The following is a 23,040-nucleotide window of genomic DNA, read 5'->3' on the forward strand; positions in this document are numbered from 1 at the left end:
ATATTAACGGGCCGAAGTGCGACTCGCGTAAACGGTGCGGAGACTCACAGTACTTTAGATAGCTGATCTCTGAATGGATCACTTTGGGAAGCTGCCTAACGAAGCGTAGTGAGTGCATTTTGCTTTCTATCGGGCTATTCCTACATACGCACTGTGAAGAACTTCCTTGTTATCACGGGTTTGTACTAAAATATTTTCTGCCGACAATGATTCCATTGAGGGGCGCAGCATATGCTGTGCACTATGGGCTAGAAAGCTGACAGTGTATATAATTTTGTTTACTTGAGAAATAGCTTGTTTCTCTCCACCCCACATTCACAAAGATACTACCACTCACTCAATCTCTTGCTTGCGCACTCCCTCCCTCCCTCTTTTACTCACTCACTCACTCACGCACTCACTCACTCACTCACTCACTCATTCACTCACTCACTCACTCACTCACTCACTCACTCACTCACTCACTCACTCACTCACTCACTCACTCACTCACTCACTCACTTATTCGCTCGCTCGTACTAGAGCGAGCGAGCAAATAATTAACCAATGAAGAAAGAAATGAATGCACTTGAGCGAAGCTTTTGACCGGAGAAACAAATGACGCTATACTTAACTAAGTTTCCTTAAACCTTGAATGAACGCACACCTTAGGAACAGCGCGGTAATCATTTGTCTATAAAGCTTCCCTATTGCAAAAACCAGCTTCTCCAGTGCGAAACCAGTAAGATTTTCGCGCTGGTTTTGCACTGGATCTGCTGGGCACGCTGGAGGTCTGCGATATTCACTGGAGCAGTAACGGGAAGACACTGGCTGCACTGGTGCGATGGAAGAAAAACGCTGGGATTAGCCGTTTGACGCTGGGTGTGTCACTGGCATCCTCGATGCACTGGGAGAAGCGCTGTATGTGCGCTGGGGCCACACTGGTCCCAGTGTCCCCCAGTATAGGCGGTGCGGCCTGCGGCGTCAGCCGGAGTAGCATCCCTCAGGGGCCAACAGGGCAACAGCGTACTCGCAATCGACCATCGGGGCGCATATGAAAAATATGGTTCAAGCAAGCGCTTTTTGCTGCGAAGTCGTTGCGCATTTGTAAGAAAACAAAGGCAGCATCTTTTTTCTAGTGTTTCCATGTTTCGATAGGTCGTTTCGAGCGTTTCGAGAGAGACCACGACGGCCTCTATCTCATGACACACCGACGATTAACTCACAACTAAAGCTGGAATTCAATAATGTGGGCTACCATGCATAACCAACTTCACAGCTTATCTTAAAGGTCCCCAGAAAGGGGTCACAAAGAAGGGTAAACAACGCCATAACACTGATAGTTATTGAACCACCCATCATTCTCCCGCAAAAATTTTCGATCTAGCTTCTGCAACACCAGAGATATCGGCGATTAAAAATGACCCTTCCAATTTTCCGTCTCAACTCGTACGCCGAAGGGAGCCATAAAAAAACAAAGAATACAAGCAAGTTCAAAGCTCCGCCCAGACATACGTCACTTCGACGAACTTCCGGCTGCCGCGCGCTCGCTCGCTGGCGTACTCGCGCCAACCCCCACCCGTCCTCGCTCGCACACGCCTGAGGAGTTCGCCAGTTCGCGCAGCGACGGTTAGTGTAACCGCGAACCCGTGGTTATCCTATGTTACACGGCGGACCAAACCATGGTTGCACCACTAACCGCGGTTACCGCAAACCGAGCTTGACGACCTCGGTTTGCGGCGTTAACCGAGGTTATGACGGCGTCTGTTGACGGAAGCTACTCGTCGGCGCCCGAGTGCGCGAAACGTACGAGCGGGTCTGCTTCACAAAGTTATTCATTTGCCCACTGTATCACGTTGAAAGATCGATGTATAGATTATGGTGCCGCCCGACGTCTTCGATTACGGCCGACAGCGCAGCGACTGCGTACTGAAGCCTTGTCTTGCCTACAGTATCGTTTGAACGGCTTGTTGCTGAGCAGAACGTCAAAAAATACGCGGCCTTAGCTATGAAAGTACACGAGTTTGCAACGCTTGCAGCACGGGATGCCGCGAGCAGGCTGAGGTACGTTACACAATTACCGCGGGGTGGAACGTGCGAGCGCGGCGAACGCCGGCGCCGTGCGTGACCGTCCCTAGTCGTCGCTAGGCCTACTGTTTCGCTTCGAAGCCGCGGCGGTCGACGCTTTGGAACATGATCAACGCTGTCGTAAATCGTCTACTTATGAAACTGCCTTATAGTCATTCCTATCCTGCCATAGTAAAATAATTATAGGATTAACTCTGCCGACGCATTAATCGCAGAGCTAGTACGAGCAGGTCGGATCAGCCGAAATGCACCAGCGGCAGCTGGCTTAATTGAGCAGAAACTAGCTTGTATCACGGCTATCGCTCTTACCAGCAATTTGCTGCTGGTCAGCGATCCTCACGAGGGCTTCATACTTGATATTCGGCTCAGTATTCCAGACGCCAACAAATTTTAGCACGCTTTATTTCGGACATCGGTGCTAACGATCCGCCGTGTCGTTCGCGAACGGTATGCGGGAGGAGGGGCCACAACGGCGGTGTTTACGGCGGTCGAAGAGGTGCTGACATCGTGCGGTGCTTGACCGTGCTGTTGACGCCTCGTCGGACGACACTCCGATACTCCTGAAACCACGTTATATAAATAAGATATTTGTAAATGCAGCTTCGTTCTGCCGATCCCTGCGTCGCTTCGGTTGTTGCACTTAATGGGCAATGGCCACCTAACCGATAAGGGCGGCGAGCTGTGTAACAGCCCGCACAGAGTTCGAGCAGCGCACGAGCAGACGACTTTCGCAGCTACCGGAAGTGTGTCCGTGACGTCATGGCTGCAGTGACCGCAGCGAATGGCAGCTTCTAGCAAGCCTTGCCAGTCAACCGACCCGTGACGTCACGGGACTAGGAAATAGTTCCATGCGACACCGCCAAGCGACAATCTCTCTGCCCGCGAATTTCAAAAAACGCTGTTTTTAAAAATTAATAATAAATCGCTGGCTTTGTTCCAAGGAGTTATACTTTGCGTTAATGCTCAAAGGGATGTGTTCTACACACTGAACACGTTTATCAGTGGTTTCTTGGGGGCCGTTTCCGTGGACCTTTAAGGGCACTCTAAAACAATGATTACTGCCAAAACGTTCAATGCGGGCTCAATCGCAGGCGAGCGTAGCCTGCACTACGGCCCAGTATAAACAACAGAAAGAAAAACTAAAACGAGGAAGAGAGTAGTTTAAGGAGCGATGGGCCCATGAGAGAAAAAACAGCAACATACAGCGCTTGTAATGGATAATATTTGGCGTGTTTCTCAAGCTTTCGAGCTCCTTCTTACTCTGCGTATGAAGCAGCCGAGCCCTCGGTCATCGCAACGCTTCCCGCAATGTTTACATACAAATAAGGTTTAGTTACTCGCAATATAGGGTCATCGCTGCGGGGCTTGTCGGTATTGAAGCTTGGTCGCACTTTTTTCCTTGAAGGTTTGTACTAAAGCTCCGTTTTTAGCTAAAATTACGCCCACGGTAGCAGAGCACCACCGAAGAGCCGGCGTTGGTAAATTTTCCAGCGATGTCAAACTCCACATATTAAAATGATTCCAGTGCACAAAATAGCGCGCATAGGCACCGAGAACATTAGTTGCGAGTCGTGAGAGCAGACAGCAAGCTCCAATGATCAAGGAGTTGTAATTGTTAGAGCGGTAGCAATGGGCCTGTAGACTGCAAAACATGAAGTCCCAACCTGATAAATGCGGGTCAATGCATAAAATGCAGAAATGTTTCAAGGGAATCCAGTTCTCGGCGTGGCCGAGTGGTTAGCGTGCTGAGCATATAATGGATATGTGTCTAGGGACTATGGATTCGAGACGCGCTTGGTGGACTCATTTCTTTTATTTTTTACTTTCTTTAGGTTTTTTTATGTACCTAAGTTGTTTCGTTACTTTTTTAATTTTTATCCCCCGCCTTTTTCTCTCCGGGCGAATAGTGCCGCCAGCGCGGAGCGTCCCAGTATGCCGCGTCCCAGTGCGCCCAGTTTCCAGCGTCATACTGGGACCATAATCAGGTATGGCGCTGGGGCGCTTGGACCCAGTGGCACTGGTTTTTGCAATAGGGTTAGTACGGGGAAACATTTACAGGATTGCACTTAGCTTCGTCTAATAATTTAATGGAGAAAGCCCGTCCTCCTCCTTTGCATCTGTCTCTTCCCTCTATCTCTTCTCTTCTACCTCGATATTCCGTGTTTGTTCACTTGTTATAATTTCATTTCTTCTGTTCTCTTTGGCTTCGTCATCGGCGACACCTGCACCTCAGGACTCCTCTCCTCGGCATTCGAGAATGAAGCCCTAACTACCCGAAAGGGACATTTTGTTAACGTCAGAACCTATTGCGACGTCTCGCTAAATCTCGCGAACACGTCTCGCGAACGTGAGATTTCCACCATGAGCCTAGAAAGGCTTTCGCCTTTAAAAAAGCCAAGACAGTACTGAAAGCCACTTGAAGGATGCTAAAAAAGCCAAGGCAGTACTGAAAGACACTTTAAGGATGCTAAAAAAGCCAAGACAGTACTGAAAGCCACTTGAAGGATGCTAAAAAAGCCAAGGCAGTACTGAAAGCCACTTGAAGGATGCTAAAAAAGCCAAGACAGTACTGAAAGCCACTTGAAGGATGCTAAAAAAGCCAAGGCAGTACTGAAAGACACTTGAAGGATGCTAAAAAAGCCAAGGCAGTACTGAAAGACACTTGAAGGATGCTAAAAAAGCCAAGACAGTACTGAAAGCCACTTGAAGGATGCTAAAAAAGCCAAGACAGTACTGAAAGCCACTTGAAGGATGCTAAAAAAGCCAAGGCAGTACTGAAAGACACTTTAAGGATGCTAAAAAAGCCAAGACAGTACTGAAAGCCACTTGAAGGATGCTAAAAAACGCCAAGGCAGTACTGAAAGACACTTTAAGGATGCTAAAAAAGCCAAGACAGTACTGAAAGCCACTTGAAGGATGCTAAAAAAGCCAAGGCAGTACTGAAAGCCACTTGAAAGATGCTAAAAAAGCCAAGACAGTACTGAAAGCCACTTGAAGGATGCTAAAAAAGCCAAGGCAGTACTGAAAGCCACTTGAAGGATGCTAAAAAAGCCAAGGCAGTACTGAAAGACACTTTAAGGATGCTAAAAAAGCCAAGACAGTACTGAAAGCCACTTGAAGGATGCTAAAAAAGCCAAGGCATTATACTGAAAGACACTTTAAGGATGCTAAAAAAGCCAAGGCAGTACTGAAAGACCCTTTAAGAATGCTAAAAAAGCCAAGACAGTACTGAAAGCCACTTGAAGGATGCTAAAAACGCCAAGGCAGTACTGAAAGACACTTTAAGGATGCTAAAAAAGCCAAGGCAGTACTGAAAGCCACTTGAAGGATGCTAAAAAAGCCAAGGCAGTACTGAAAGACACTTTAAGGATGCTAAAAAAGCCAAGACAGTACTGAAAGCCACTTGAAGGATGCTAAAAAAGCCAAGGCAGTACTGAAAGACACTTTAAGGATGCTAAAAAAGCCAAGGCAGTACTGAAAGCCACTTGGAGGATGCTCACCCAGCACGTTGATGTAGACGGTGTTGTGCGCTGTGAGGCCCTCTTTGTTGCGAGCCGTGCACGAGTAGAGGCCTTCGTCCGTGGCCCGCTCTACGTCCTGTACGACGAGCGTCCCATTAGAGAAGGTCTTCTGACGGTGGTTGTACGGAAGCCGGAGTCCCTCTGCAAGCAATGATAGAAAACCAAACGTTCACGAAGGGCCCGGAAGAAATTGTGGTCCGCCAAAAGACAACAGCTACATGCTTTGCAACACAAATGCGTGAGTGCTCTACTGCGGCGCACATTGCCACTAGAAAAATATGCAATTTTATTTTGGACGCATAGGTCGAGTGATAAGTTTGCACGAAGGTTGGCACTGTGGACGACAAGTGAAAACTTGAACACATGGCAGGTGAAGAGGAGACACTGTTAAAAGAAAAAAAATGTATTACCGCGTTAAAGTTATCTCGAGGCGAAAATTTCAAGTCATTGAACAGGCAGGAGCATTTCGCGGAAGCGCCTTTCTTGCGCTTTAGGCGTCATGCTCGTAATAATATGAGCGGTGCACTGTGGCAACAAGCAACGCTTATTAATGTTAGAGCGCGAGAAATTGCGGCTTTTTCCAATGCCAAAAAAGGAAATTTATCAAAGCACATATTTATAAACACTTATCATAAATTATAGCATAAATGTGCCTAATGAATTCATAAATATATTGGCGCAGCAGAAAATGTGACAGAAATTGTACACAAGAGACGGTCCCCAAGCTTCGTAGTATTATCTGGGATTAGCATAAAAGAGACTTTTATGCTAATCCTAAAACGTTCCCGCCATTATTACCTGCTGTTTAACTATACAAGGAAAAAAAGCACATATTACCTTTATTCTGCGCAGTTAATACGCAATATAGGCGGAAAAAATTCACCCCTATTTTACTTCATAAAACTAGGAGCACATAGGTGCGCTAGCATGATCACTGTGCCTAGTTTTGTGCCCCTTCGGTAATTTTGTTGACTCTGCTGCCGCATGCGAGTCGCATTTCGTGTGGCGAACTAAATAGATGGTCAATTTTGTTTTAGTAAAGACGCAAGCATAGCGTACAGTCATGCGCAAAAATGGAGAGACTACGCCAGCCGCTACAGCTGCCGTTTCTCTGCATAGAAGGGCGCGCCTGAAGGAAGTGCTCTGGCGAGCAGGCAAGTACATCAGGGATGGTAGCCTTTGCATGTCTCCGAACCAGCCGCTACACGGTCACAACGCGCTAGCGCGCCGTATTACCAATCCGCAAGCTCTTTCTACTTTTGTCTACTGTATACGTTTAAGGCTGTTTTATTGCGACATATTCGCAATATCGGAATGCCAGACGCCTTCACGATGTTCCTGTTCTTGCATTTTTGCATACATCTTACAGGCTGTAAACACCACTAATACCATTTTATGATTACGAAAGAAATTAGATACATAGGATACATTACAAATGCATACTTATTTCTAAAGACTGCATATTTGTTGCTTTGTCGCAGCTTTGTTGTCTAATCTTTAGGTGTCTTGATATGCAAACAGTGGTCTCGTTCTATGAAATGGGCGTCCAGTTTAAAGTCATGAATCTAAACCATGCTTTTATTCCTGAAACACACTGGTGCCAGCCGGCGCGGTTTCCATCTTCCCGTTTAACTGCAGCTGGTGCAGAAAGCTCCTTCCTACTTGAGAGCATCTGACGTGCACGGAGTTTACCCTTACACTTAGCTGCCCATGTTGCTCCGCCAACTGCATCCGCACGCTGGGCGGCTTTTTCGCTATAGGTTCCAAAAACGTCGCCCGGTGGCACTGCTGCTCCTAGAGTCACCCGAAAATTGCTTCGAGTCCCTAGAAGTAACTCGAAGTCACTCGAAGAGTCATTTATGATAGCAAAATAGAAACTGGGAATATGAAAGCCGCGCTGGCCGCGAGTTTTCCTTGCCTTTGATAACGTTGCCAAGACGCTATCCTAGACGACATCAGTGCGCTAGGGGTAGGAAGCCAGTTATATTAGATTTTCTAACGAACAGAACAGCTGACACCAACATTGGCAATTGTAGACGGAAAGGGATTCGACTCGGAGCCCATGGCACTACACAGGGATCTGTGCTCTCACCCATCCTTTTTAACATAGCTATGATTGGCTTACCAAGAAAGCTGGTAGAGAAAGAGGGACTCCATCATAGTATATATGCAGACAATATCTTGAAATGAACCACGGAAGCGATGGCATTATAGAAGAAGCTTTATAGACGGCGGTGCATGCGATAGAAGAATATTTGCCGGGCAAGGGACTTCGGCGTTCCGCTGAAAAATCAGAACTCCTTATGATGGTGGCACAAGCACGGAAAAAGAAGGAAAAGCCGAGCATCACTTTAGGTGGACACGTAATCAGTCCCACGTGTGGACTGCGTGCGCATACTGGGGCTACACGTGCAGTCCCCAAGATGTAACTCCGAACCTTCGGAAAGAATCCGAAGGAGTGCGCAGCACACCAGCAGGCTTATTCGACGCATCGCCAACAAGCAGTCAGACATAAATGAGGTAAATCTGCTCAGGCTACTACAAGCCTTTGTAATCGGAAGGGTTGTGTTTGCTATGCCGTGTCTAAAACTCACCCTCTTCGACCGTAAGCGCTTAGAGTTGACCATAAGGAAAAGTGTCAATGTAGCTCTGGGGCAATAGCAGAGTCCAATATGTTTGCTTTGGGCGCCTGCGTAACAAACCCTTCAAGGTAATGAGAGCCCTCACGAGCTCGCCCAAGGGCTGACCTTCTGGCCGATCTCTACGACTCCCTCTGAAGATGAACATACTTCAGGAAACGAGCGATTATACTCTTTCCGTAATATCACGCAGTTGTACATGTTTAGTAGAAGAGAACATCCAGAACCGCATAAGAAGCTGAGCAAGGGTGGGGAAGCAGCGTGGAGGCATTTGCAGGTGGGCATTTTTCCAAACCGAGCCACACTGATTAGGTTCATGTATGGCTTAAGCGGCGGGAGAGGTAGGGCCTGTGGAGAACGGGCCACCGTAACCTAATGATGTGGGCATTCGCCCAATCCAACACTTTAGTGGATCGCGAGTAGTCATGGGAGACTTTGCTACGCAGCCAGGACCTTGAAGAGCAAAAACAAAAAAAATGAACGATCAGACCAGCCTTCGAATCCACCAGGTTCCAACGGATCTCGGCCGTCTGATAAGGACAGGAGGGCGAGGTCGTCATCCTGATGACCCGACATAACAAATTTTTCTATGCTATATGCACTGCCGCATTCCCCACTCCTATGCACATGCAGAGCTCTCGCGCTGCGTCTGCAGCACATCGCAATGTACCGTCAGCGACGCGGCTTTAGTAAAAAATGCCTATTTTACTTTTATTTTTTGTAAGTTGAACTTGAATAAGTTGGAAAAGTTCGTTGGTAACGTATACTCTCTGACGTAGACGGTCAACAACTATGGTACACGACCGGACGCGAAGTGCGCTTCGCAAGTCAACGATCGTATCGCATACACCTCGTCCTTTGTAATAGTTATTTCAAGCTATAGCTCATACAGCTAGTTCGGTCGAAAAGCCGCCAGTGGAGTAGTAGTAGTAATCGACACCGCGTGTCGGAAATAATCGGGGGTTGTGTAAAAAATCATATCATTGTAATTTGCTGTTCTAGTGATTGATGACTGACTGGTGAGTAACAGGCGATGACGAACTGACGAAATTCTTAACCCAGGAGAAATATGCTTTCCGTCGAGCCACAGCTCACTTTTAATTTAATGGGCAGCTTCCACTTTTTGAGGGAAGTTAGCCTTTTCACCTTTCATCTCATCCTTCATAAGAGGCAAGGGGACCGGCATTCTTCAACGAAAACCTACTAACTGAAGTGGTTTTATCTTTTCGTGCAAAGGCATCCATTAAGAGCGCGCGATGTATGGGTGCCGCGCTATTTGCAGAAAGAAAGAAGCTATTTCCAGGTTACAGGACCTAAAAAGCATACATCACTCCTCCGCCACCGCCGTGTATGGTGAGGCATCACTGTTTGCACATGACTACGCAAAGCTGGTGCGTTCAGAGCCACCGTACGTGCGTTCAAATCACGTACATGCGTAGATGCGGCAAGGCGAGGCTCCGCAGCCCAAAGAAGTTTTGCGTAACAAATTACAGGGAGGCACCTGAGTCAGCTTAGGTGCAGAAAGGCGAAAACATCACAGGTTTCGTGCATAGCTCAGTTATGAATTTGTGTTTTTTGCTCAGTAAGGTTGCTTAGCTGCCGTTTCTTTTGGTCGAAGTTGGACGACGCTAGATATTAGGATTGAAGTCACCAAAAATTGGGAGTGGCCCACCCAAATTTGGAGTTCACCATTCAGTCGATCATACTCAAATTAGCTAAATACAATTTTGATGAAACTTGGACTAAGTGAAAAAGCAGAAATACTGGAGGAAAACTTTTCTTGGTGGCCCACATAAGTTTGCAGCTAACCACTGAATTTATCATACTCTAATTACGTTCGAGATCGATTTTGGTTAAATTCTGACGCGGTTATGTTTTGGGGCTCCAAGGGCCAATTATTGGGGTGGCCGACCTAAATTTGGAGGTCACATCGAGTTGGCCGTACCCAAAAAGCTATAGATGCCAAAGTTGGACAAATTAACTGGTTATACTTGTGGACACGCTAACAGTTCTTGCAGACACACTCTGCAGAGAGCTTAATTTTTTCAATTAATTAATTAAGTAATCATTTGTTCATTTAACTGAGTTCAATAATTTTTCTCCTATTTATGTATGTCCTTGATCAGCTGTTATTATAATTTCCCGTCCACTTGATTATTGACAGTTTATGCAGACATACTCTGTCCACAGGCTCTGATGACATGCTCTACCACTCCACCCATAAGACAAGAAATGCTTTCGCATTAATAAGAGCCGCCCCCCGCTTACCACGCAGCCGTAACGTACAGCGCGATACCCACCCTTGTCCAGTTTCTCCGGATATTAACTCGCTCCTAATATATAGTCGCAAGTTGCGCATGTCTCGTCTCTCTTCCTTCTCTGATGATGATTTTGCGAATCGTCTATATTGTGAGCCTTCCAAGGATCTTCTTTCACGTCTGCATACCATCGTCATCATATCGCGGCGCCACCGGTGGCACGCGCCTCGGTTGTCCATCGGAATAAACGCCAGCTACGGCATCCCTTGCCTTGGCGTCTCGACCTTGCCGTCTCGACCTTGCCGTCTCGATCTGGCCTTCTTCCACAAGTGGTGGAGGTGCATGGTGCAGGAGGGTCGGATACCATAGGTTGGTTGATTGTTGCCAGCTCTTCTTTATTGATGCTGCGGAGACCGGCGTCATTAGAAGTTACGGAAGAATGATCGCACCCGTGTCGACAGGTAGGCTTGAGGGCTTGGAGCTCCTCGCGGATGATGGCTCGAATCAGCGCCCGCAGATCGAGGTCAGCAGAGGTCGGGCCAGTAGCGATGCCGGGCTGCAATCGGGAGGACTGCAGCTGGTCTATGCGTTGGCAGGTCGTAATAATGGCGTCAACAGTTGAAGGATTCTGGGCAATTAGTGTGTTATAAGCCACGGAATTAATTCCTTTCAAGACGTGGTGTACGCGTTCAGATTCCGGCATGGTGGAACTAATACGCCGGCAAAGTGCAAGTATGGCCTCTATGTAAGACGCATATGACTCATCAGGACCTTGGAGGCGGGAAGCGAGCTTGTTCTTCGCGATCTCAGTCCGAACTGCCGGGTCCGCGAAGTATTGGCGGAACTGTTGCCTGAATGTGGTACAGTTAATGGTATAGGGTTCACGATTAATAAACCAATAAAAATAAAAAAATTTGACAGGCCGACTTAGTCGTTGTAATCTACGCCTACAAGAGTACCATTTCCACGTCGTTTATAAATCGGGTCGCCACCACAAAGATGCCGACGCGCTTTCTCGCTGCCCAATTTCGCCATCAACCAGCAGTTTTTCTACGCAATGTATTTCCTTCTCTGACCAGAGCCGATTCTCTCTGCCTCCGACGCATATCAAAGCAGTTTCGTTTGACGCCTCTGACAACAAACACGCTGTCCGCTCGCAGCAACTAGCCGACGCCTACTGCCGTCCCATCATCGACCGCCTTAATGGCGCTTTGAACCTACCCAATGCTAGGCTCCGCCGACAATTACGCAACGTCAAGCTCGAATATGGCATCCTACTCCGCTATGTGTGTTGCCCTGAGGGAACTCGCTGGATCCCAGTCCTCCCGCGTGTGCTTCGCCGAAGTATCCTAGCGGCTCTACACGATGACGCTACGGCAGGTCACCTAGGGTTTCACAAAACCTACGACCGCGTGAAGAGACGGTTCTTCTGGCCTGGCCTGTCCTCCAGTGTAGCTAAATACGTCGCTTCCTGCCCCCTGTGCCAAAGTTGCAAACGGCCGACTACTCCACCTTCTGGCCTCCTACAACCCCTTTCCTGCCCCACCACACCAGTCGAAGTAGTCGGCATCGACTTATATGGTCCCCTGCCTCTCTCTGATCGGGGCAACCATTGGATCATCACGGCTGTGGATCACCTTACGCGCTACGCGGAGACAGCACCTGTGCCCACTGGCTGGGCTCAAGAGGTTGAAAATTTCTTTTTGCGATATATTATATTGCGGCAAGGCGCTCCACGGGTTATCCTAAGTGACCGCGGAACAACCTTCTTATCGACAGTCGTTGCCGAAGTTCTCCGCGCATCATCCACCCTTCACAAGACCACTTCAAGCTACCATCCTCAGACTAACGGTCTCGCACTTCATCGCACTTCATCGGATATGATCTCCATGTACATCACACCGTATCATTGAAATTGGGACACTATTTTACCATTCGTCACATTCGCCTATAATACAGCAGTACAGCGGACTACCGGTTACTCTCCGTCTTTCCTCGTTTATGGCCGCCCTCCCACCACAATTCTCAACAGTTCATTCTTCTCTACGTTCGACTGTTCCTCCACATCAGTACCTGCCCAGTTCGTATCCCGTGTGGCGAGATGCCGTTATATTGCTCGCCTCAACACAGAAGCCTGCCAAGAAAATCGCAAGAGTTGCTACGATTCTACTCGTCGTATGGTCTCCTTCCGTCCTGGTGACGAAGTACTACTTTACGCACCTCTCCGCACCTCTGGCCTTAATGATAAATTTCACCACCGCTACCTTGGTCCATACACGGTAATCGCCCAAACTTCCCCAGTGAACTACAAAGTGACACCTATTCATCCCCCAGCCGATCGACGTCACCGTGGCACTGAGATAGTTCATGTGTCTCGTTTGAAACCACTTGTGCGTCGCGATGCAGCAATTGCTTAGTAGCGGCCAGGCTGGCCGCTTCCGACCCCCGGGAGAATTGTGTGAGCCTTCCAAGGATCTTCTTCTTTCACGTGTATATACCATCATCATCATCATCATCCTCCTCCAGCGGCGCCACCGGTGGCGTGCGCCTCGGTTGTCCATCGGAATAAACGCCAAACACGGCATCCCTCGCCTTGCCGTCTCGACCTTGCCGTCTCAACCTGGCCTTCTTCCACAATATTTTTTTAAAAACCCGCACCAACTAGCCTCCCATAGTGTATCATTTAGTTTAGGTTATCCAATATGCACAACCGCTTATTCATTGCTATGAATAGAGAGTGCTGAATGATTCACATTTGCCTCAGGATCATGCTTCGGGAAAAAATAAAGCAAGAAAGAAGCATAAAATCGAAAATTTTGTGTCACCACAATTGCGAGAAGCTGGGCTCTTCTTTAACATCGTAGAAAAAACAGCTGCCGCTTTCGGTGTGGGCTAGCACAAAAGTGGAACACACCGTTAGAGCAGCGAAGGTAATTAAAGCGCGTTCCTTGTTAAGTATCCTTTTTTTTTTTTTTTTGAAAGAATAGAAAGCCGAAAAAAAAGTCAAGAGAGAGCATGGAAGAAACGCAATGTTTCGAGCGCAAGGCAGCACTCGCTGCAGCAAAGCCTGTGCGCCGCGAGATAACGGCGTGCCAGCCAGTTCCGTCTCTCTGTGCCCTTCTTCCTCGCGTCACCGCCGTAATATTCAGCCACGTCACCTGGAAGGGCGTGATATACGGCGCACCTCGGGCATTGCAGCGCCGCCGGGAGAGTGAACGGCGGCAGAGAGGACGCCGGCCAATAAAGAAGAATCGGAAAGGACTCGAAAGGCAGGCAGGCCATTAGCCTGACACGATACTGTCTGGAAAAGTTCGGGCCTTCCGCCTGAGCACTCAGCCAGCAGAGGAAGTCAGGGAAGAGAAAGATGCGACGTGGATGCATTTAGGGACTGCTTTTGTGTACGGGGCAAAACTTGGCACGCGTTGTTGCCGCCGGCTGCACGGGGAAAGCAACAGTGTTGAAATTGGGTGAAACGAATACCGCGAAGGAAGCAAGCCATCGTTCAACATACTCCCTTGAGCTGAGATGATGACATCCGAAGCACAGTTCACGGAAATGTCAAGCACACCGGCGCGCACGGTTAACTAGCTGACGCTCTTCGATAAACAAGCCGAGCACTACACCACATTTCAGTCACTATGCTTGACGTTTTTATTGCACTCCAGAGTTGAAACCTTCGAGCATTTGTTTTTATTTTTTATTCTCTTGGAAAAGTCGACTCACCAAAACCACCTCGCGCATATCGTTAGTGAGGAATATCAGGGAATAGGGAAGAGGAAGAACAACTCCAATAAAAAGGGGCTGTTTTAATATACTCTGCGCGAGAAATGCAAAACGAACTAGTGAACTGATAAGACCGGTTTTGTAGAGACAGCACTGAGTCTGAGTCAACAGCTGGATACTGAAACATACTAGTGTGCACAAATTTATAAAAATAGTGTAAGCCTATGATGTGCTGGAAAATCTGCTTTTGAATTTATTCTTAAAGTTTTTCTCACCCTTTCACGGTGCACAAAAACTGCCACAGAATTCCAATGAGCTGCGCTCTAAAAATTAACTACGCTGCACTTACGGAATATTGTAAGCCATGTTTAATATATGTTTCTAGAAATAACCTAATCTTCCGCTGCGTAAAGAAGTATCGCTTCTAAGTATGCCTTGAATTAAAAGACGGAACGATTTTTGAACAATAACAACCAAACATCGGCAAGTGTCGCGAGAGAGGAGCTCGCATATAATGATGGTTATAGTTCAGTTTTACAGTATATGGTTCAAAAACTCTGCCACCAAACTAGTTGAAAAATTTATGAGTATCTCCTGGAGAGAAAATAAAAAGGAATTTGTAAACAAAATACTTGCAAAAGACAGTCTTCGCGCCTTCGTAATAAAGCCAACCTACGCTAGTTAGTATTTCGATTCCAGTTAAGATCGTTTAACTTTTTTGTTCGTTTCAATTCTTTTGGTCTCGTTTCAATTGTTGCTAGATAGTAAGTGGCGCTGACGAGATCAAAGCGTTACAGTAAATAGGAAAAAGAAATTTTATTTATTAAATCTGAAGTTAGTATCAAGATACCTGGAATTAATGACACTGTACTTATTTATTCCTGTCATATGTTATCATTGGCACATCCTCCTGCAGGCGGCTGTGATTGTTGCAGGCCGGGAATTCGTGTGGTGTCTGCGTATTATCACAGAAACCACAGAGCAAATAATAATATAACATTAATCATAATAAGGTAGTGTTGACTACTTTGGGAAATCAATAGAAAAATGAACCAGGTTTATATAAAACGCGATATCATAAAACGTTAGAGAGAACCATGCTGGCAATAGGAGACCATCTCACCTCTGGTGCATGTCGGTTAGGACCTAACCGGAAGTATGTTTGCTTTTAGTCGGCGGTCTATTAAGCTACTTTCTGTCCAAACAATAATGAAGCCGATTTCCCAACCTAATCATTCCAATCCAAAAACTCCCATTACCTTGTGCTTCTGTTTGTTATGGTTACTGCTAGCCTTTTTCGTATGTGTCCTAACGAACCCCTCATTATCTAACCCTGGCTTGTTCAGTTTTCTCTGAGCAAAGCGTCATTTGTGGCGCCACTAAGCTGTCTTATACGCTGGCCACCGACACCCCAAACGTCCACGCGTCCTCTTCACGATGCAAGTGCCGCTGCAAAACCGTTCACTCACCTCTCTCCCACGTGATGGCCTCGATGGGGAATCCTCCGACGGGGCACGTGATGCGCATCATCTCTCCGGCCACCACGGAGAGGTTTCCCATGCGGCGCACAAACGGAGGGCCGTGCACGTTCAGCCGCGCCGCGTGCTCCGAGACGCCCACATCGTTTCCTGCGCTGCAGCGGTACAGGCCACTGTCCTCGGGGCGCACTCCCGAGATGTTCACGAAGCTGACCACGTGACCATCGCTCGTCACGTAGTCGCCCATGCGGAATCGCACGTTCTCGGGCACGGGAAGGCCGTCCAAGGACCACGTCACCTGCGCCGGCACCACAATGCTCTATAACGTCGCGCCAGTTACGAAACACCTAATCTAAAATGTACGCAGACGTCACCTGCTGTCCCTTACTGAGAATGGCTACCTAACACCAGCCCTGTCACCTAGCAGTGACATCCGAGAGTGTTTATCTCTCAACACCACAGCAATGCTTTGCGTGCCGTGGGAAACTTATGTGTGGTTAAACGGCACACGTAAAAAACGAAGACACGAAGAAGAGCAACAAGGACAGGAGGATGCTAACAACTGATGCGTGGTCGAAGAAACACTTCTCACTCAGTGAGCATGCGCCAGAAAATTCAGCAGTGTCAACAGTATAAACGCCAAATCAAAGCATGACGTAGCTGTACAATAACCGTGCGGAGGAAACCAAGAGAAAAACTAAAACTACTCTGCACATGTTACAGGCGAAAACTATGTGTCTCTGTGTCTCTCTGTATCTTCGTGTTTTATTTGCAAAGATTTAACATGGGGCATTACCAACTGGCCCAGCTTTCTAGTTTACGGAAACTTATCTGAATGCAGCTATTGACATGACAGTCAGATGATTTTGACTGTTTCGACAAATCACAGTGTCAGATTTTATACCTAAGCCATGTGAACAGTTTTTAAACTGATATACTCTGATATCTAGAATCACCGTCAACTTTCTGCTGTGAACACTTGAAACTGGTGCTAATAATGCCAGTAACAACCGAAATGAATGAACTGCGTGAGTGAGATCTCTTTATTCACAACCGCCCGTGTATTCCTACTTCGTTTGTTTGCGGCTTTCGTGTGGAAACATGACGTAAGCTATAAAGGCGGCACAAAATTAATCTATTTTTGAGCTCACTTGTGACACTCAAAATATAAATTCGAAATTCTAGCAGATTTTCTTTGGGCACTTCTCATAAGGCCTATTCAAGTATGCCCGGGGCGCGTTTACCATCGGTAGGTCATGAGACTGTTCCAACGCAATGAGAGCTCTACCAGCGAAAACTAGACAGGAATGCAGAAGTGCAGTAAGCTCCTCTTTGGCTCGCTATCTGCTCGTGCTTTTCCGATTCGAGAAAACTCGTGAAATCAAAATTACTATCAAGCAAGGCACATTCCTTCGCACAGACTGCCACTCGAACGACACAAACGTTTATACGCAGAAGGAAGTCTTCCGCGAGCCTGATAAACGGATCACGACGCACCGTAGCAGACGACGAAGAGAATATTTACTCGTGGAATCCGGCGCTGTCTGCGCCCAAATAAAGAGAGCGTCGTCAGCTCCGTCGTCTGCTACAATGGACCGTTATACTTCGTTCCCTTGCCATTAAGCTTGAGAAGTAAGTTTTGGAAAGCAGTTTTGTCTAAGTTGCATAGCTTGAATGATCCGGTATCGGTAAGCATATTTAGTGCATGCGTCTGCCTATCAGGCAACACCAAAAGCTTATGTGACTCGGAGAAACATCGAACTCATAGTAAACCTGTAAATGATACGTAAGCTTTACAATACACAATTATAGGAGCGTATTAAATATAGAATGATTTCGGAATGACACGGCATAATTTGTCACAGATTTTTTCAGAGCTTTTGTCAGTTTTTAACATTCGTCCGGTTCCATCGTTCTGTGAAATGAAAAAAAAAAAAAAAAAAAACTATTTCAGTAAATTTTGTTTTTGTGTGGGACTATGCTCGTACCCCCATTAGTTTCGCGGTAGTTTAAAAATACTGTGCCTTTCAACTAACATTTCACACTTACTTAATCTGTTCCAAGATGCTTATTGTTGCTTTGCGCCAAATGACGACATTATAGGTGCCCTGTGAAATTTAAAAAACTGCTCTGAAAACATTCTCTTCCATGTATTCCTATTATTCCTGTGGGCAGTAGGCCTATATTTCACTCCCCCCCCCCCCCCCCCCCTTCGGTGCGGCATCCTCGAGCGCCGTGTTTGTAAACACGGAGTTGGTCTATATACTACGTGCCCGTTACCAAAGCACCTGAGCGCTAATTAGCTGCGAAGCACCAATCACAAGAGTTTTACAGGATGCATGTACGCTTCACAAGAAGGCTAAAGAAAGAAAGGATACGCACCAGGCTTTGTCCAGTGAAACGGCTAAATGGTCATAAATATCATAGTACTTGATTGTTGCCAAGAAAAACTATCATCACACTCAAACTTTGTAATATCCAGTTGTTCCTACACCTGCGACATTACACTTGATCGAGCTGCTGCCCATACCGCTAATGACACCAAGAACTTCGCTTAGTACATATCTGACAGATCGTAAAGCTAGCACTAACTTACGGGTTTTTACTGAAGGAAAAGTGTGAAGATAGTTAAAATACCGCAGAAGAAACAGCTGTTTAATAAAAGGCTGAGAACAAGTTTACTTCGTTGCAAGCGCATATAACTCAGTATATTTCTAAAATTGGTTATATATCTAGTTTTATCGTCCTCAAGCGAAGTGAAACGTAGCACCTAACACCAGTATGTAGGACCTGCATCATGACTACCACGATGGCGAGACGAAAGGGACACCAATTCGATATATATTTTTTTATGTCTCGAGTGCCACAAGAGTACCAAGTAACGCTTCGGCTGTTCTAACCAAACTAAGTACAAGACAGGCTCATTTATTTTCCTTCCAAATTCGTACGGCATAATGTACAGATCCACAAACAAACCACAGTTGGTTTTCAACGACGCTGGTCGTAGTCGTATCTGCGCAACCAGTCACATCCTTTGTTATCCAGGTGGCGACATATAGCAGTCCACAGAGGCTTGCCGCGATAGCCGCCCATGAGCGTGTGTAGAGTACGTCTTCTAGCGATAAGTTTGGGGCCATATACTTGTTCCGAAAGTTAACGATGCCGCGTGCGTTATCGCGCAGTGTCCAGTAATTTGGAGGACACAGTTTTATCCAATATTAACCACGCTGAGCGCTTTATTTGGGCGAATAGTTGTTTAATGCTAAGCACGACAGTCTGAGCTTTCCAGATGTTGGTTTAAAAGCAAATAGACCCAATTACAAACTTTTAAACACATATATTGTTGTGAACAAATGCTGACGTTTACGAACATACTGCTAGAAACGACATTCGTTGCAAACATAAGTAAGAGCATTCTCGTGTAGGCATCGTAATAATTTTGGCAGTGGCGGTCAGCAAAAATAAGTACGCTGAAAGTTCAGCGGACAAGAACTCTCGAGCATGATACCATGGTCTCCAAGAAAAGCACGCCGACCGATATCGACCGCTTGCAACAAGACTGAGCGACAAGTGAAGCGTGCTCTGAGGAAAAATAAACTTCAAGGTAAACACTGTCGGAAATGGAGTCGGTTTCTTTTCCATTCACAGCGATAGGCAGCTGCTGCTGCCGCTCCTTCGAGCGAGTATGCCCACGGTGGAGGCTCACGCACGCACACACGCAGGCACAAATGACGGCCAAGAAAGGGCGGATCGATGAGCTGATGCCCGGCAGCCGCGGCGGCGTCGCGGGAACAAGACCGCTGTCAATCTGACCTGGGGAAGTGGTCGGCCGGCCGCGATGCATTTGAGGGATATGGATGGGCCCGGCGACAGGGTGCGCTCCGAGAAGGTCTCCCGCAGAATGGGCGGGTCATCTGCGTCCGCCAACCGCAAAAGTGCACGCGCTTGCGTCAGTTACACACAAAAGCTCTCAAGGTGGCCACATAAGAGCACAAAAAGAAGCACTGTGTTCCACGAAGAACTGAATAAATTGTGACGGAAAAGGAGTCCTCGGGGACTAAGAAGGCTCAGTGCTAAGAAGCTAGTGCCAAGGTAGCGTGCAAGAAGCACACCCGGCGTCGACCGGGTAGCCATTGTGTCAAAAACTTAAGGATAAGATTCAACTTCAAGTATGAGGATTTGAAAGATTGAAGGAAGCTACAATACGATGGTTAAAACCAAATTAGGATCTTTACAGCCGTAGAAAAAAACGAGTGAGATAAGCAGAAACGATTGCAAATTGCAAAGAAAAAAAATCTGTAATGTGCAAGAAGAGAATCCTGAGCATGTGGTTTTAACGTAGGGAATAGCACGCGTAAAAGATTCATCTCAACTGCACTTAATATAAACCATATATTTCTTTTCCGGATACGCCATGCATGAAGGAATAATATAATTACGAATTAAATTTTCTTAGTCACAATGAATTCCAGTATCCGCCCGCGCCACACTGTCCATTGGAATCAATTAAGCCGGGTCGTCTCTTCGGCAGCAATAACCTCCTCCTTTTCGTATTTACGATGACATCTTTATTGTGTAATTTGCTAAGTACATCTCTTTTTTGTTGTAACCTTTTGCGCGACATTGTTATTTTTGGAGTTCATTAAATACTTTTATGCTCTTAAGCACAACCTATATCATTTGAATAACCTTTAATTTCAATTGTATTAAAATGTCGTCAACATATTTTGGTACGTGCCACTGCAATAGTCATATTGCCTGTACCACTCTGCATAAAGCAGCCCGTTTTTATTACAACATATATAAATAAGATACATTACCACTCACCCATGCGATAAAACAGAAATTTACTCCTTAATAAACATTTCTAGAGACAATAACCAGTAAAAACAAAGAATGCCAGCATTCACTATACGCAAATGGAAGGTTACGAAGCGTCTGCCTCGTTCATCTGAGGTTATGCCAAATATCGTGCTTCCTTTTACATGCAGTCTTTCTTCTTCTTTCCTCCTCCCGCCTTTCTATATTTATTACCTTTTCGCTCTCCCTAGTTTGACCCACAACCATAAAACAATTATATATGCCTACCACTTAACCCTCTTTCATCTTTTCTTCCTTCCCCATCCGCTTATTTTCTGGCCTTCATCTTTAAAATCTGCGCAAATAGCCTTAATGAAGGTCCCAGCTTCTGTTAAGAACGCTGAGTTCAAATAAAGCTAAGAAATGAGTAAGAAGCATTCTTTTACTTGAATATAACCGCTAAAAGCCAAGTACGCGTTTATTTCCGTATGAAATAAGATTATATACATTTATTTATTTATTTGGATGGCCATAATCAGATGTGTAAACGATGCCAAATGGACATGCTCATTATTCTTTTCTTCATTTTATTTATTCATAGTTGATTAGTTAGTTGTTTAATGTATTTTACTTCATCTATCATACGCCAGGTCACGAATTCATACCTGTAGTTAAGGTTTTTTTTCTACTACTGATAATCATCATCACCAGTCTGACTGCAGTCACTGGTGTAGAAAGCCTTCTCCCATGTTTATTCGATTAACGCAGCCCTGTTCCAATTACGGCGACCTTTTGCTTCACTGAGGATTAGTTCATAAAAAAACTGGTAGTATTCTGACAGTAAGATACATAATGGAGAGATAGAAAACAGACAGACAGGACTATGTATAGCTGTATCGAGAGATAGACAGACGGAAAGGCAGTGATGCCGATAAGATAGGTGGCCTGATATATAGGTAGCTATAGATAGCTACACAGATATGTATTAAACAGATTGACGGTGAGACAAACAGACAGTAGGTTGATAAGGAGAAACACGAAGATTGATTTACTCTCTGATTGACAGATATATAGACAGACAGATGACAGACACAGACAGCTAACTATGTAGGTAGGTAGGTGGGTGGGTTCGTAGGTAGGTAGGTGCAATCATTGGTAGGTGGGTATAGGCAAGCAGGTATAGGTAGTTAGATCGGTGTAAGTTGATAGAGGTAGGTAGGAAGTTGGATAGGTAGATAAGCAGGTACAAATAGGTAGGTAGAGGTAGGTTGGTCGCAGGTAGTAAGTAGGTATAAATAGGTAGATAGGTAGATGAATTGCCTGTGCCAACCGACCGGCGAGCGTGAGCTCCGCTGATCCTTGCGCTGAGGACTGGTCATTGAAGGCGTAACACTGGTAGATTCCGCGGTCTTCGCGGCGCACGGGCGCCACGGTGACACTGTATGGCGCGTGGCTGACGCCCCTTAGCAGCGGCCGCTGGTTGCGGTACCACTCGACGCCGTTCACTGGAAAGCCGCTCACCGAGCAGTTGAACGTTGCCGACTTGCCCACGTCCACCTTTTGGCTTCGTGGCATCACCGTCACAGAGAGCGGCGCTGATAGCGAGGCGTAGTCGTGGCCGCAGAGAGAGCGAGAGCAGAAAGGAGGAAGAAAGGGAGAAGACAACGGCATGGTTGGGCATAGCCGATACAAAATTGCGTGCCAAGATGATCTCCCCCCCCCTCTCCCCATGTCCCACTTCCACCAAGAGTGCCGCCGCAACATTAGGCCGGCATAACCCGTGTCCGGTATCCCCCCCTCCGAGAATATCCCAAAGTCCCCAACCAACCAACCAACCAACCGTACAAATATTGAATGCAACCGTCAAATCGGCAAGGAGAACACAAAATATTGAATACAATGACAGATAATACAATTGTGGGAGAAATTAAGTAGGTGATAAACTACATTTATTCAACATAAGCAAAAGAAAAATTTTTATTTGTGCCTTTTACTTCAAAGAGTGGTTTTTGAAAATAGCAGGGAGGTCGGCTCGAGGGCTCAATGTATGACCTACTGCTCGGCTTTGAGGAAAGAATGTGGATAGGAGTGATGGGGACAAAGGAGGGACAAGAATATGTACTGCCATCACTCAATGAAACGTGACGAAAGCAGTTCCGATACACACACAAACAAAAAAAACTAAACAAACAATGTTGCGGGAGACATAATACTATCGCACTTTTCTTTGCCTCTGTATCGCGATGGGCACTAAGGAGATGTGTTTATGGATCCAGCCTTTGATTTCTTAAGCTGCTACTGAGGCGAAAACCTTACTAGCTCTTTTACAAGAAAATTCGTCTCTCGTTTTCGCCATCGGTTGGTACCATAAAAGGGGCTAGCGAGTGAGATTGGATTATGCACAACACAAGCCCCTGCAGCAGCGCCTCGCCTCTCGGACGCCATTTGCTCTAAGTCATCACTAACGGACCTCTATGTGGTGCCAGATTTCATTTATTTCGTGTCGAAATAAGCACGTAGCCTTTGTAATCCAGCAATTCGGGTGGTGCCATAA

At 46.4% G+C, this 23,040-nt stretch overlaps 1 protein-coding gene across 1 annotated transcript in view; it reads right to left on the reverse strand.

Moving 5' to 3' along the window:
* LOC146191682 (cell adhesion molecule Dscam1-like) overlaps positions 1-23,040 on the reverse strand; it is a 95,756-nt gene that overhangs the window by 48,753 nt on the left and 23,963 nt on the right. Inside the window, exons 7-10 of the mRNA XM_084600363.1 lie at positions 21,821-22,081; positions 19,500-19,600; positions 15,678-15,984; positions 5,568-5,729 (exon numbers count right to left, since the gene is read on the reverse strand). Coding sequence (XP_084456489.1) covers positions 5,568-5,729; positions 15,678-15,984; positions 19,500-19,600; positions 21,821-22,081 — 831 coding nt within the window. The remainder of the gene's footprint in view (positions 1-5,567; positions 5,730-15,677; positions 15,985-19,499; positions 19,601-21,820; positions 22,082-23,040) is intronic.

This window comes from Amblyomma maculatum, chromosome 4 (assembly GCF_055883805.1).
Source record: "Amblyomma maculatum isolate TAMU_Amacu chromosome 4, ASM5588380v1, whole genome shotgun sequence".
Lineage (NCBI taxonomy): Eukaryota > Metazoa > Arthropoda > Arachnida > Ixodida > Ixodidae > Amblyomma > Amblyomma maculatum.